Source organism: Halyomorpha halys, unplaced genomic scaffold (genome assembly GCF_000696795.3).
Source record: "Halyomorpha halys isolate HHAL.00 unplaced genomic scaffold, Hhal_1.1 Scaffold286.1, whole genome shotgun sequence".
Lineage (NCBI taxonomy): Eukaryota > Metazoa > Arthropoda > Insecta > Hemiptera > Pentatomidae > Halyomorpha > Halyomorpha halys.
Window position 1 is genome coordinate 475576 of NW_027115682.1, and position 14455 is coordinate 490030.

Below are 14455 nucleotides of genomic sequence, written 5' to 3' on the forward strand. Positions count from 1 at the left end.
ACGTTATATTAAAGAAAATTATACATTCGGTGAAATATTGTGAAGCCTTTTTATTATTGTTAGTATTATTTTCACCCTTAAATATCAGTAAAGGGCAAATATAACAACAGTCACAAATAATTTTTAGGAGATAATTCAGAAAAAAATAAATATAAAAATACTATTTAGCGATGAGATATAGATCATAATTAATTAAATATAATTTGTTTTGCATTTTTATTCATTTTTCATATTATTGCTTGACATTAATGTTTAATAATTAAGTTGTTTTTTTTATTGTCATCACTGATATTGATATAGACAGAAGCTTTAAAACTCTTTAATTATTAATTAAAATACTTTAATGAATTAAATGGATATTTAATTAAACTCAAATAAAAATGGCGGTAACCCTTCATTATCAATGGAAAGAGGCATACAATGAACATTTTTTTATACCATCCTTAAAATTATAAAAGTACTTAAATTTTTATACTATCCTTCCTTTTTTCTTTTATATTTGTGTATCTTATTTTTAATTTATATTCATAAGTTACCAGCTTAAGTATACTTACATTAATTAATTACTTTATTATTAATTTTTCTATTATATAATTAACATACCTCTGTATCCCTATTCATTTGGTATGTTGTCTTTATCATTTATATTTATTGCATCCCATTATTTAAACTTTTTTTTTCTTCTATCCATGTACATTTTAATTTTTTTGTTAAATATTTCTCCCCCTCCCTCTATTATGTTTCCTGTTCACAATGATAACGTCATTTTTTAAACTTTCACAAGTACTGTTATACTGTGCTAACATAAAAAAATAAGACTAACAAGAAAAATTGTCCACATTAAATAATACACGAAACAAGCAGTATTGAGAAATTGAAAATTATAAGTTTGTGTTAGTAAGTACTTGTACAATTATATCCTGAGATTATTTATTCACATTTATTATTATTAATCATTCTGCATTTTGTGAATGCTGCGGATTCTCTTGACTAGTCATATAAAATAAGAACACACCAAATAGCACAGAGAAAAATAAATTTATGTTCCACTGAAAATTATGTTTAAAACGAATACGCGAAACGGCAGAATGTAAGGCTAGTAAGTGTTCCAAGAACGTTGAGGTTCCATCTTTCTGATATTTCGACTTTCCATCCCATTTAATTTCTCTAAAATTTTCAAACACAATAGTTTAATTTCTAGATATTTCTTGTTCCTGAGTTAAATGTCTTTGATCACGATAATTACTCAGAAATAACTTCATAATCGTGGAATTTAGGATAACGTTTTACCTAATAAAAAAATGAAACATCCTCGTTTTTTCACTGGACCAGACCTTACCTAAATGTAAATATTAAAAGAAGAATACTCAAATTGGTCGCACTTATAGCAACTATATAAACCTATTTTACTAAAGTTATAAACATATTTTAAATAAATATCGAAATGTGTTAGCGCATCGGCAAAATAACTAGTTATCCTAGAATAGACCTGGGTTTCTAAAAAAAAAATCGTAAGTATTGATAAATTTATTTTGTAATTTCAATATTATAAACAATTACAAATATTAAAATAGCGACAGTATATTACTACTGACAATCACATAACAATTACATTTATCTATGTATATGTGGAACATGCACATATAATGTACAGATAAACAATTAATGATTATTAGTTAAGGGATCATAGATATTTCAGGGTGATGCTTCAACACTAGACATAAAACATCTCCGTTTCCGCGAACAATTACAAGAAAAATACAAATCATAAGAAAAAAAATCTACTTTGCATCTATTTTTAACAGAAACAAAATATTTATAAAAAAATATAAGAAAATAAGATAAAAATTTTGAGCAGTCTCACTTATTAAAACTTAATAAATATCAACTAGATATTTGGCAATGCCAAGGGAAATTAATCGATAAATGCAAACAAATATATACAATGAGATAATAAATGTATTAAAACAAATTCTAATGGATTCAACATGATTATGAAAAAAAAATATGACTTCAATAATTCGTAATCTAAAATAAATATGTCAACAAAATTTTGAAAGTTCAAACTTTTTTAATAGTCAAACATCCCTGACTGAATAAATTCGGAAAGAATGCCGCACTTTTACAATGCACAAATAATACAGATCACAAGAATGAGCAGGGAGAAACGTTACTTCGAGTAGAAGGAATCGCCCGTGGACTCATCTTGTTCGGAAGTGTCATCCTCTTCAGGATCGAAGTCGTCATAGAAGTCATTAAGCTCGATGGATGGATCAGGTTCTGTCTTCTGCGGCCTAGATGCCCTCGTGTAGTCCTCCAGGGTCATCGGCACCTTAACTCCGTCCTTTTCTGCTTCGTCCCTGCTGGCCAGGACCTATCAACATCAACCAAATCTTCAGAAAAAAAAAATCACTGAAATCAATCACTCAAATTCAAAAAACTTATGATAGTATGTTCGCATTATCATTCGGTTCCATATCGGAGATTTTTTTCTGACAAGGTATCTTAATGTCTTATAACAAAAAAAAAAGTATTTTATTCAGTGGCTATTTTTTAATTATTAATCACAACCTTTTCTCACTGTTTAGATGCTGAAGAAGATGGAAAGAAGTAAGTTTTAATTTTTGTTAACTGAAAATAGTTTCAGACCACTACTTATATTTGAGATCAGCCGAGCCGAGACGCGCCTCCCCCCCCCCTTTCATCACCCATGTATTGTTACTCTAGCTAGTAAATGACTTTTTTACAGACTTATATTTAATGAAATTGGAATATTCTAACCAGAGAGCGCCAAGTAACTAAACTGTTTGCTGGTGTAGTTAGTATGTTCCACCTGAAGTTGATGTGAGGTGTACTGCGTTATGTCTACTCATGAGTGTTATAGTAATATTCTACCCTAATGATGACTGGATTGGTGAAATGTCGAATGGTGAGTTGTTTGCTGACAGTTTAGATACTAAAGGCTTTGAATTTAGTATCTTCTAATTGCATATTATAATTAGTTTGTCTCCACAGCTTTTGTTTTAGCTCTATAGACCGAAGAGGCAGTTGAATCATTAACATGCAACATAAGGAAGTGCTGGCTTACCTGTTTTCTGATGATTTCCTCGTACTCTTTGTCCTGGCCATTGGATTCCTTCCAGCGGCGATACATCACAGAGGCATCCACATTGGCCGGGCTGAATGTGTTAGGCTCGTTGAGGAGTGATATGACGGACAGCAGGATGGTCCGTACAGTCTGAGTTGGGTTCCAACGCTCACACGGAAGCTCACCAGACTGTGGGTCGTCTATTGGAGGATGGAGAATGGAAATGCACAGGTCTCCATTCTCGTATACATTAGGGTGCCAGACTTTGGTTAAGAACTTCATTGTCGGTGGACTATAAGGGTAATCCTGTAAAATATATAATACTGAGATAGATATAAAGTAAATGCTAATGAAAGACATCTAATTTTCAGAAACGTTGTAACAATAATTTGTTGAGGAGTAAAATCAATAAATCTCCTACCAATTTTGACCAAACTTCACAACTAAAATTAATTTTATACAAGAATACTACGAAACATTATAATTTTCCCTTTTCATTTGGATTTGAAATTTTCACTTAACTGCTGTAAATGCTGGTACGACAAAATTATTATTTCTTGGTTTAGAGTTGAGATGGACAACTGAACCGTGGGAAACAATGCTTCCGAAAAAATCATACTTTCAAGAGATTCACGTGAAAAAATCAAAATTCACTAAGTGGTTCTCAAACCTACATGAATTCGGTTAATTCACTGTTCAAGATAACTGAAGTGGGGTTTCGACACCCGATGGTTCTTCTACACAGTATAGCAAAAATGCACATTGCAAGGTGTCAGCTTTACACGGCAGGCGCATTTCAAGACTGCCGTTTTTGACACTCGAAAATGAATTATTTTTTTATTCAATACAGTTATAATTTCAAGTTTAAACTGCAATGCAAAAAGGGTACGTTTGCCAACTGCCAGCCACCATGTCAAAGCTTAATACGTTATTTAAATTTCGTATTTACAAGGATATCCAAAAGGATTTATTAGTACAGTGAATAGAACTTGTGTAATTTAAAACTATATAAATTGTAAAATATTCAAATGTACGTCTACCAATTGTTAAAATAGGCGTTATTAACTCTCTAAAACTTATTTTTGACAGAATAAACCGGAAAGGTTGACATAGGTATTGTATATAGGTGTTAAATTTTAGTAAAATGTTTTATTACAACTTTCGCAGTTTGAAGTTAGTTCCCAAATTTTCAAAATTTCTGGGTTTACAAGTTATTGAGAGAGGTAGTATAAATGTATCGAATAAGTAACTCCTCAAAATTTCATGTAAATTAAAAAAAAAAATTTAATAGAATAACTTCTTATACATCACGATACATAATAAGCTTTATAAATAATGAGCGCCTACATTTTTTTATGAGGATCCTGAACGTAACCCCTTTGACCATTAAACTAACAACTATTCAATTAGATTTATTTATTTTTGCCATAGAGGAGAAAAAACTAACAGATTAGGATTTCTCTGTGGGAAGACAGACTCCCCGTAGGGATGTTTTTTCCAACTGCCAGTATGCACCCCCTGTTGCTCAGGCAAATTGGTCGTAGCATACCTAATTAGTTTAGATGGGCGATAGGCCACAGTGCTATCAATAAATCGATAGGTGTTGACAAACATACGAGACTCGTTATTAGGTACATATTATTTTTTTTAATCAAGATAATTTTCCGGAAATCAATAAGATAGTATGGATTAATCCATAAGATATCTGCATACTGTGTACAGCAACACAATACATAGCCTTTTTGAAACTGTTTTCTTTCAATGTTATGTTTTATTTTTTACCTCTTTTGTTTGTCTTATTTTTTTTTTCTTAATCTTTTATACAACAAAAATATTATAGTGGATGCAGACTTCAATTAAAGGAATTTCCATTATGAAAATCCATAAGAAAAATATATGATTACTAAGACAATATGTTCCGGAATGTGACTTTTTAAATCAGTCATCAGGCAGAAACGACTCCGTTAATAATTTTCTAGACCATAAAAGACATAAAATAAAAATGTAACATCTCAGTACCACCCAGGCTATTTTGACAAATACTTAGTTTTAAATTGTTGGAACAAACTCGGGACGGGTGCGTATCTTATCATTATTTAAACCAGTGGTGATGGATCACTCCTCTACGAAATGCTGATTGATCCAATCAAGATTATGATTCGATAGAGCAGTTGGAATTTTCATGAGTTTTAAGACGCGACACGTGAGGACCTGATAGTGCGCTGGGGCGAAGGTCCCAGAGCGTTTGCTTCAAAAAGTTGAGGGTTAGATTTCCATCTGCATAAGTAAATATTCTTGACAGCTCCGAGAAATGAATCTTGACATTCATACTCTGGGGCTGCTATGAAGTATATGGTTCTCAATGGAGGAGTAAAAAAACAAATAATAAAAAAGTGAAACCATCAAAATGTTTAAGGTGGCCATGGAATCATACAACGAGGAAATTTAAAACGTACCTGAGGGAATTTCATTCTGGCCTTGAAGTAGCCGCCCTGGTAAAGTGTCTCTGGTGGTCCAAAAATGGCCACTTGCCATTCAAAGAGGCAGTCCTCCTGAGCAAGTCCCACCTGGAAACCTTCAACAGGTTCCTCCACCAAGCTCTTATACTCCGATGCGAGGGCCTTCACCGCCGAGCTCCGTCGGGCTTCGTCAGAGCTCATATCAGCCGCCTCACCCGTGTCTCCTGCAGAAATAAACATTGAGTTATAGTAAAATATGGAGATGTCAGGAAAAATTAAAACTGAATGATGGGCCATTGATCAGAAATCTGTATTAAATTTTTCCATCGCAAAAATTAATATCTCTTTAATCAGTCTTTTCAACGGTGGAACGAACGTTCCAATATTGAGAAGACAGAAATACCAGAGGAAGTGTACGGAAAATTTCGACTAAGAGTAGAGAAGCCAAAAAAACTATGTAGGCAGAAGAAGAGTGCACAGGAAAAGGAAAACCTTAAAAAGTTGCAAGAATCTTGGGAGAAAAAAAGAATCCAGAAAGTTTCACAAAGATGCAAAAGAAATAAAAAAGGGATTCCAAGCCAACACTGGAATATGTAAAGGGAAAGAAGGTGAGCTGATTGGCGAAAAAACATCAATTCTTGAAAGGTGGAGCCAGTATTTTAGTGAATTGCTAAACACAAGTGCCATCGAGAAAAGAGCTGAAGAAAGCTTCAATCTAGATTAACTCCTAGGTAAGGAGCAGGATGGTGCAGAAGAAGTGGAAGCTCCTGAGAAGGAAGAAATTATTGAGATTATTAAATCATTGAGAAACCTTAAGTCGCCAGGTGTTGACGAGATAACTCCAGAGATGATGAAATATGGAGGCAGTGATTTGTGGGAAGCAGTTTATGATTTGATTTGGGAGATATGGACAGAAGAAAAAATTCCAGAAGATTGGACAAGAGCAGCAATATGTCCTATACACAAGAAAGGAGACAAGCTGACATGTGATAATTATAGAGGCATTGCTCTACTAAGCACAACTTATAAAATACTGACAATGCTTCTACATAAAAGAGTGTCCGATTTCATGGAAAATATTATAGGAAATTATCAGGGAGGGGTCCGGCCCGGTAGATCGACAGTTGACCAGATATTCACCCTGAGGCAGGCAATGGAAAAGTGCTATGAGTGTAACATAGACCTACATCTGCTATTCGTGGACTTCAAACAAGCATATGACAGTGTGGACAGAAATTTTTAAAAGCCATTCCGAAAAAAACTAGTCAGGCTGGTAAAAATGACTCTAATGAACATTACCTGCAGAGTTAAGCTTGGAAATTCGCTGTCGCAGGAATTTTCTGTGGAGATTGGCTTGAGACAGGGGGATCCTCAGGCTCCTCTTCTATTAATATAGCATTAGAAGTGGTTATTCGTTCAATCAGAACTAATCCAGGAGGGACCATTTACAATAGACTGTCTCAACATTTAGCACATGCAGATGATGTAGTTATTGCCGCAAGAACCAAGCAGCATTAAAAAGAACATTCCAGGAATTCGAAAAAGCAGCATATGAATTGGGCCTTAAGGTAAATGAAGACAAGACGGTGTATATGAAAAGCTCAAGAGAGGATAAGGAAGAGAATACCAAAGTGATGTTCAGAGACCACAGCTTCACTTCTATAAACCAGTTTCAGTACCTGGAAAGCCTGGTTACAGATGATAAAAAAGTATAGAGAGCGAAATAGAGGCCAGAATAGGAGCAGGAAATAAATGTTATTTCTCACTGCAGAAAATAATGAATTTTAGAGCTCTCTCTAAAAGGATGAGAGTGGTCATTTACAAAACCATCGTAAGGCCAGTAGTGACCTAAGGGGGAAAAACATGGCCCTTGAAAAGAAAAGCAGAACAGATGCTCAACTCTTGGGAGAGAAAGGTATTGAGAAGGATATGGGGAGGAGCGTCGGAGGATGGTGTTTGGAGAAGAAGAAGGAATGAGGAACTGATAAACTTGTACGGGGAACCCAACATTGTAGCGTTAATTAAAAGTGCAAGAATAAGACGGTTAGGATATGTTGAGAAGATGCCCGATGAAAGGATACCCAAAACGATGGTTTATGGCAAACCAGATGGAAAACGGAAAAGAGGACGTCTCCAGATCAGATGGCTGGACTATGTGGTGGAGGATTTGAAGCTCTTGAAGGTTGTCAGATGGAAGGAGAAAGTAAGAGACTGTATAGATTGATTGGCTGTTGTGGAGGAGGCCCTTGTGAGGAGGGTTCTTGCAGGACTGTGGTGCCATGGTAATAATAATAATAATAATAATAATAAAATTGTACAAATTTTTCCCAAGAAAGCCTTTATCTTCCCAATAGCTGTTTACAACTCTATTCTTCGACTTACTTCCTTTCCCCTTGTATAGAAGCTTTCATTCATTAAGGTGATCCCAAAACCAAACAAGCTTTCAGACCAAATTACTTCCTACAGGCTTATAAGCCTATTACCTAGATCCTCCAAAAACATTTCTAAAATTGTTCTAAATGTCGCTCTATCCTTTCTTAGAAGAAAGCAATATAATTGCTAATTTTAGCTTTGGAGCTGCACAATCTGCAATACAACAATGCCATAGAGTAGTTAAAGTCATTAGCATACCATTAAAAAGGAAGAACTATTGCATAGTAGCTTTCTTTGACATCGCACAGGTCTTTGATAAATTGTGGCATGATGGTCTTTTTAGCAAACTTACATCAATCTTACCCCATATCTACTATTTAATTGTAAGGTCATATCTTAAGGATATATTCCTGGTTAATCAGAATCATAAAGATATTGAATATTGTCAAATCGGTGCTGGGGTGTCCCAGAGAAGCATTCAGGTCCAATTCTGTACTCTATGTACAATCCCAATATTCCACATAATACAGGAACACTAATCGCAACTTTACACAGATAATGTATAAGTTTTGAGGGATGCCGACCCGACCACAGCTTCTCACAATGTACAGAATCATTTGCATTTATTGCAAAATTGTTTTTAAAAATGTGGTTTGACAAACATTAGCATACAAAAATCAAATCAAGTTACATTTACACTTTAAACACTGCAATCAGTTAACACTTTACAACATTCTGTAACTAAAATAAACAGAGAAAAATACTTGGGACTAATGATGGATAGATGATCTATGAATCACATGAGACTACTTTGAAATAAAAATTGAATCACCGACTTTCATGACTTAAACAATTGTTACATTATAAAAACAAAGGACCACTTACTAACAAAATTATCACATACAACATGTCACTTCAACCAATATGGACTCTTGCAAAAAGTTAACTCCTTAAAACAAAATCCAAAAATTCCTTTGGCGCATCACTTGCTGTCCCTTCTACATCACAAACATATTATTGAACATGGACCAAAAGATACATATTGTGACTAATGTAAAAAAAACAACAACAAAAAAACATACAAACCATTTCATAATTCACTGGCTGCACACATAAACAAAAAAACATTACAGAGTGACTCAAAATCCGACACAAAGACTGAAATGTCTCTGGAGCTTATTAGAGATAATTAGATACATTAAGACTACACTAGGAGTGCCTTCAATGGAAGGTTTCTCCATTCCCTTTTCCATATGAATCCTGAGTGATGATTTTCCAATGGAGCACTGACCTGCTGATAAATGGAGGAGATTCCATCAGGGAACTAGAAGCTAATGAGCAATACAAATATTTAGGTATCCACCAGCACCTCAATATACCTCGAAAGGATATGAAACAAGAGCTAATAACAATGTTGAAAATGAGGTGGTGCAAAGTATTGAAGACTCAACTATCTGGAAAACAGAAAATTAAGACCATCAATACTTAGGTCATACCAACACTAAGCTACAGCTTTGGGATACTATGGTGCTAAAATACCAGTCTACAAGAAATACTGTCTTGTGAGAACAACGCTCACGCAAGAGTGGATCCACCACATCCAATATCTTCCAAATCCAGACTTTATTTATCCATGTCGGAAAGAGGACGAGGATTCATAAATATTGAAGAAACCTGATTAGTGAGTTATCCCAACATCAATACTTTCATTCAAAAACCATAGGTGTTTAACTGGCAATCATAAGTAAGGATAATGGTCTAACCGCACTGAACCTGAGAAAAACGGATGAATCCAATATTGTATCAGAAAATAAATGACTGGCAGAATGGAACAAGTCCCTGCATGGGAAATTCCATAGCCAACTGAACGAAGCCTCCATAGACAAACAAAGGTCAGTCGATGGTTGAAATATGGAAGGTTATTCTGCGAAATAGAGGGGTTTGTAGTTAACATTTGATCGTACAGAAGGCATGTTGTGAAAGATAATACAATATGCTAGAAATGTCAGTTATGTTAAGCTCAGTTCGAATCAACACACCATATTACAGGAGGATGTACAGTGCTAGTGAGTACAGAGCAACTACATAAGCATAATAATGTGGATGAAATTTTCCATTAGGCCTTAGTGGAGAAATTTAACTTATTGGATGAAAGGACGCCATATTATAAGTATAATCCAAGTAGGATACTTCAAAAGGGCCCCATCAAGCTATATTGGGACGAATCCATTATAACTGATCACACGGAGAACCATAATAAACCAGACATACTTCTTATAAACAAGGAAGAAAAGAAAGCAAGGGTTATAGATATTTCAATTTCAAACGACAGCCATATTAGCTCACCTATGGGTGGGAAGCTTCACAAATATCAGGAATTGGTGGCCGAACTAAAGGAGCTGTACAACTTAGCATCTGTAATGATAATGCTAATTGTAATATCTATAAATAGGAGAGGCTCCACAACCGGTTTTCTTAGATACAAGAAGAATTGTGCAGAAGTTTTTAAAATTTTTATTAAATTTAAAACTGCAGGTGGTTGGACCATGTCCCCCATCCCAGCTCATAATCTGCGATTACTAGAGAAAAACAAATAGAAGATAATAATGTTAGAAAATTATTATTATCAAATGCATAACATATTATCAAATGTATAACACATCTAATATAGATAAAATCAATTTTTTATGAAATTATTTCACTGAACCGATCTGTTGTAAGAACAATATGATGTGATAAGTTAGAAATAGTTATGATCAACTTACAATATAACAATTGAAAAAGTTACTGAGTAATGAATTCAGAACGACTTTCACACATAAGTCATTCTTATGAATCTGCTCCTAATATCATAATTACAAGATAGTTGCAGTGTTAATATTAAATATTTGTAATACAATGGGTAAGGGTTTCAAATCACCAAATGAATAAGATTTTATGTTAACGTTTTTATGTGTAATATTTTAGTAAATGGTCAAAATATCCTTATATATCCCTAGCAATAGGTTGCATACCTTACTCAACGAGAGCCAGTGAATTAGATTTGCAGATTTAATTTGCCTTCTTTTTTTTTTTTTTTTATGTCCCATGACTGTGGTCTTCATGTTTACCAGAAACATTTTTCATACTAATTGCTATGAAGTTATGGTCACCATAGTATAAGGTTGATTCTAAAACAAATCCCACTTGAATAAAATATAAGATGGTTTCCAAGGATAACTAACCATTCATGTTGGTTATAATAGATCCTCAGAAAACATATATTTCCAAAAAAAAAAAAAAAAAAAATGAATACATATATCAGAATTTTTTAATGTTCTACTTGCCATAGCTCTTCAATTTTCACTGTCATGACTGTTCCAAACCAACATTCATACATTCAGTTATCTTTAATTTGAAATTTTAATGACTACCGGGACTGTAAAATGTGCAACCTAAAGTTCTAAAAATGAGATTGGCCCCCACTTTCACTCTTATTCCTTTTGCTGTACTTTGCAGGATAGTTCTTTGTAAACCGAAACAATCTCCTGCCTCTTAAAACTTACAAAACATGATTATAATATTAAATATTAATTAGAAAATCAGATATTTATAGATCTGGTTACTTGAGGAATATTCTCATGCACATCTGATAGTATCATGGTAAATAGGTGGGACTAAAAATGGCAAAAGGAAATCCTAGGTAAATTATAATTGAAATTCCACCATTTTAAAAGAATGACTTATATCGTAATTACATTACTACTCTAAAAAACTTAAATTAAAAAGTAGCAATTCTGAATAAAAACAAAGTTTTAATCATAAAAACTATTACTACGGACCTATAAAAAATGAAAAAACATTGCAAGAAATCTGCAATTTCATTAAATAATGTTATCTGAGAAACAGATATGTCATAAAAAATAAAAAGATCTCCCTTATAAGACAAGTGATTTCATTAGTCATTTGGCAAAGATAAATCACAAGGATAACATTATACCATTAAAATGTAAAACAATCAGAGAACCCTGAAGTTTTCCAAACTTGTGATGACGGTTCAACATATGTTCAATAAACATTTTAAGTATCGTAGATCGTAAAGCATTTTAAATTTAGATATGAACTTGTTTAAAAAAAAAAAAAAAAAAAGATAACAACTAAAGATAATGGAATTCATATTTTTTGTAAATTGTCTAAGACTAGATTGAATTTAAAAAAAAAAATGCGTTTCATCAAATCAATCATCATAATATAGCGCTTATATTAATTCAGATAAACTCCATGAGATTTCTGACAAAATCAGCTGGTTAAATTTGAGTTTATATTAAACTGAGGCACTGTAGTACATTATGTTATGTTCACTGTACAATCTTCATGAGGTAGGAATTAAAACAGAAATAGAATACAAGAAATATTATAACGAACCCTTCATGAAGGTGAAGATGATCTATGATTCATCATCAAAACAATAGATACTTTTCAAAACTTCAGATGTATATCAGTTATACATTAACCACTGAATCACATAATCAATTTAAATTTTTTTATATATATTATTTGATAAAATACAGCTGTAGGTTACTTACTTAAAATATGATAATTTGAATTTTATTTCTGTAGGGTTCATATGTTGATGTAATAATATAACAAATTTTACAATATTGGTTTCAATAGACAGTGGAAGCAAATATTTAATGACTACTGCCAGTATGCAAATGTATATTTGTCAATTGTTACTATGATCAAACATGATCAGGAAGAATGAAAATAACATTTTGTAAAAAAAATTGTTCATTACGTAGGTATATATACATTCTGTAATACAATAATGAAGGTATAAGAATATAAATTTAATGTGATTCTCACAGAATATTAGAAACACTAATTCCTTTCATGAATTCATGTTTAATTTTAACATTACTAACCTTTGCAAAACACTCAAGCAGTAATAATTAAAACAAAATTAAATATGAATTAACTGAATCACTTAGTGGAATTCCAGCATATTAATCTTATCAAAATTGTACAAAATCTTTAAGCGAAACACTCTGATGTTTAAGAGTCACTAGAGTTCTTTAAAATGGAATTAATTATGCTATTTTCTTATTCAATTACAGGCAAGGCCCATTTCCTTTATATTTTTTGTTAACAAGAAATTCAAAAGCGGTATCTCCCTTTGAGTCACATTAAACAAACAGTAACAACTCGTAACTTCAAGGACTAGTCAATGGCCAGATAAGCAATTATAAATAATTTCATTAAAACCCAATAATACCTAGGGATCTAAATATAAATGGGATATTTCTAATATTAAATCTAAAATTAAACTTTGTGATGTGAATAGCATAAACTTTCTGAAAAATTAACAACTAAACAATTAATTAATATTTAACATACTGAATATATTATTAAGCTGCAATTAAAAAATAAATAATGAGACCAAAATTTAGGTCTTTTTCTGAGAAATAAACTTGTATTTATCAAAATAATTCACAATATGTTTGAGAATTTGAATAACATTAAGTAGCAATGATAAGATATTGACCAACAATAAGCTTACCTTTTAAGATGGTGTATTTTTATCCAATAAGGATGACTAAGCAGATTTTGCAGTCCTAAGTTTATAAACAGCAAGTGATCCTCTCTATTCTGCAGAAAGCACAACACTTTATAACTGAACAGGAAAATATAAATATCATTGGTAAAACACAACAGAATATCAACAATATACTATAACACAAAGTAACACTAGACACTTTACAACAAGCCAAAAAACAAAAATAAATTACAACTGATGGATGAAGAAGCAAATAACCTTCACCAGGAGTTGAGAGGTTATGGTTGGCGAGACACTACTGCGCTCAACCTGTTGGATGCTGCACATAAGTGCAACCCCGTCTCGATATTGATTACCTACTCTCTTTTTTTTCATGTTTTTAGTTCATATTTTTTGGTTATAATACAGCAACATAAGGCTTCATATTTAGTGTAAACATTATTTGTTTCATTATTATTTTTCAAGTTAAAACTAATAGGGCTTAACATAAACATTTGGTCAAACAAACTAAAAATGAAAGGTCAAGATCTTGACATTTGTTTGAGTCAAATAAATTTTGTTTTAAATTTACAGTAAAAAATAAGACAATATTATTGATACCAGAATTTTACCTGATTCAATATTGAGATCTTTTAAATGAAAAATCATTTTAAGAATGGTTTTACAAGGCAATAATCCAGTATACACACACAAACAGTTGTTTGCATTTAGGATAAATTGGTATTTTCATTGGTCGGTTAAATTTAAGATTTTTGTAAGACATCAAATTATGGTCAAATATAAATTATAACAATTATATTATATATAATATATGATAATGGACTAATTAGCCGATTTCTAAAAATTATACTTAAAGAATAGGCCCACTTATTGGACGGGTTTCCCCCACCATTGTCAATAACATCAGTTAAAAATTACTTGCTAAAGATCTGAAGTTCTTAAAAAAAAAGAAAAAAAAAGAAGAGATCAATTTCTCTTATTATGCCTTGGCAACATTTT

At 32.5% G+C, this 14455-nt stretch overlaps 1 protein-coding gene across 4 annotated transcripts; it reads right to left on the minus strand.

Annotated features, from left to right (window-relative positions):
* Positions 1-1512: 1512 nt before the first annotated feature.
* Positions 1513-13776, minus strand: LOC106680783 (ubiquitin-conjugating enzyme E2 R2). 4 transcript variants are annotated; one of them, XM_014420716.2, is made up of 5 exons: positions 13689-13776; positions 13460-13548; positions 5545-5771; positions 3089-3394; positions 1513-2374 (listed from the first exon to the last, which is right to left on the minus strand). In XM_014420716.2, the coding sequence occupies exons 3-5, from the start codon at positions 5746-5748 to the stop codon at positions 2171-2173; spliced, it is 714 nt and encodes a 237-aa protein (XP_014276202.1). In that variant the 5' UTR covers positions 5749-5771; positions 13460-13548; positions 13689-13776; the 3' UTR covers positions 1513-2170. The 4 variants fall into 4 exon arrangements, with proteins under 4 accessions (XP_014276202.1, XP_014276203.1, XP_024216672.1 ...); XM_014420717.3 differs by having other exon boundaries at positions 13460-13573; positions 13689-13733; XM_024360904.2 differs by having other exon boundaries at positions 13460-13729.
* Between the last annotated feature and the right edge of the window lie 679 nt (positions 13777-14455).

Coding starts and splice junctions, on each gene's coding strand:
- LOC106680783 (XM_014420715.3), bottom strand. Junction 3,395..5,544: donor CCAGAATGAAATTCCCTCAG/GTACGTTTTAAA, acceptor TATATTTTACAG/GATTACCCTTATAGTCCACC. Junction 2,375..3,088: donor AGGAAATCATCAGAAAACAG/GTAAGCCAGCAC, acceptor TGATGTTGATAG/GTCCTGGCCAGCAGGGACGA.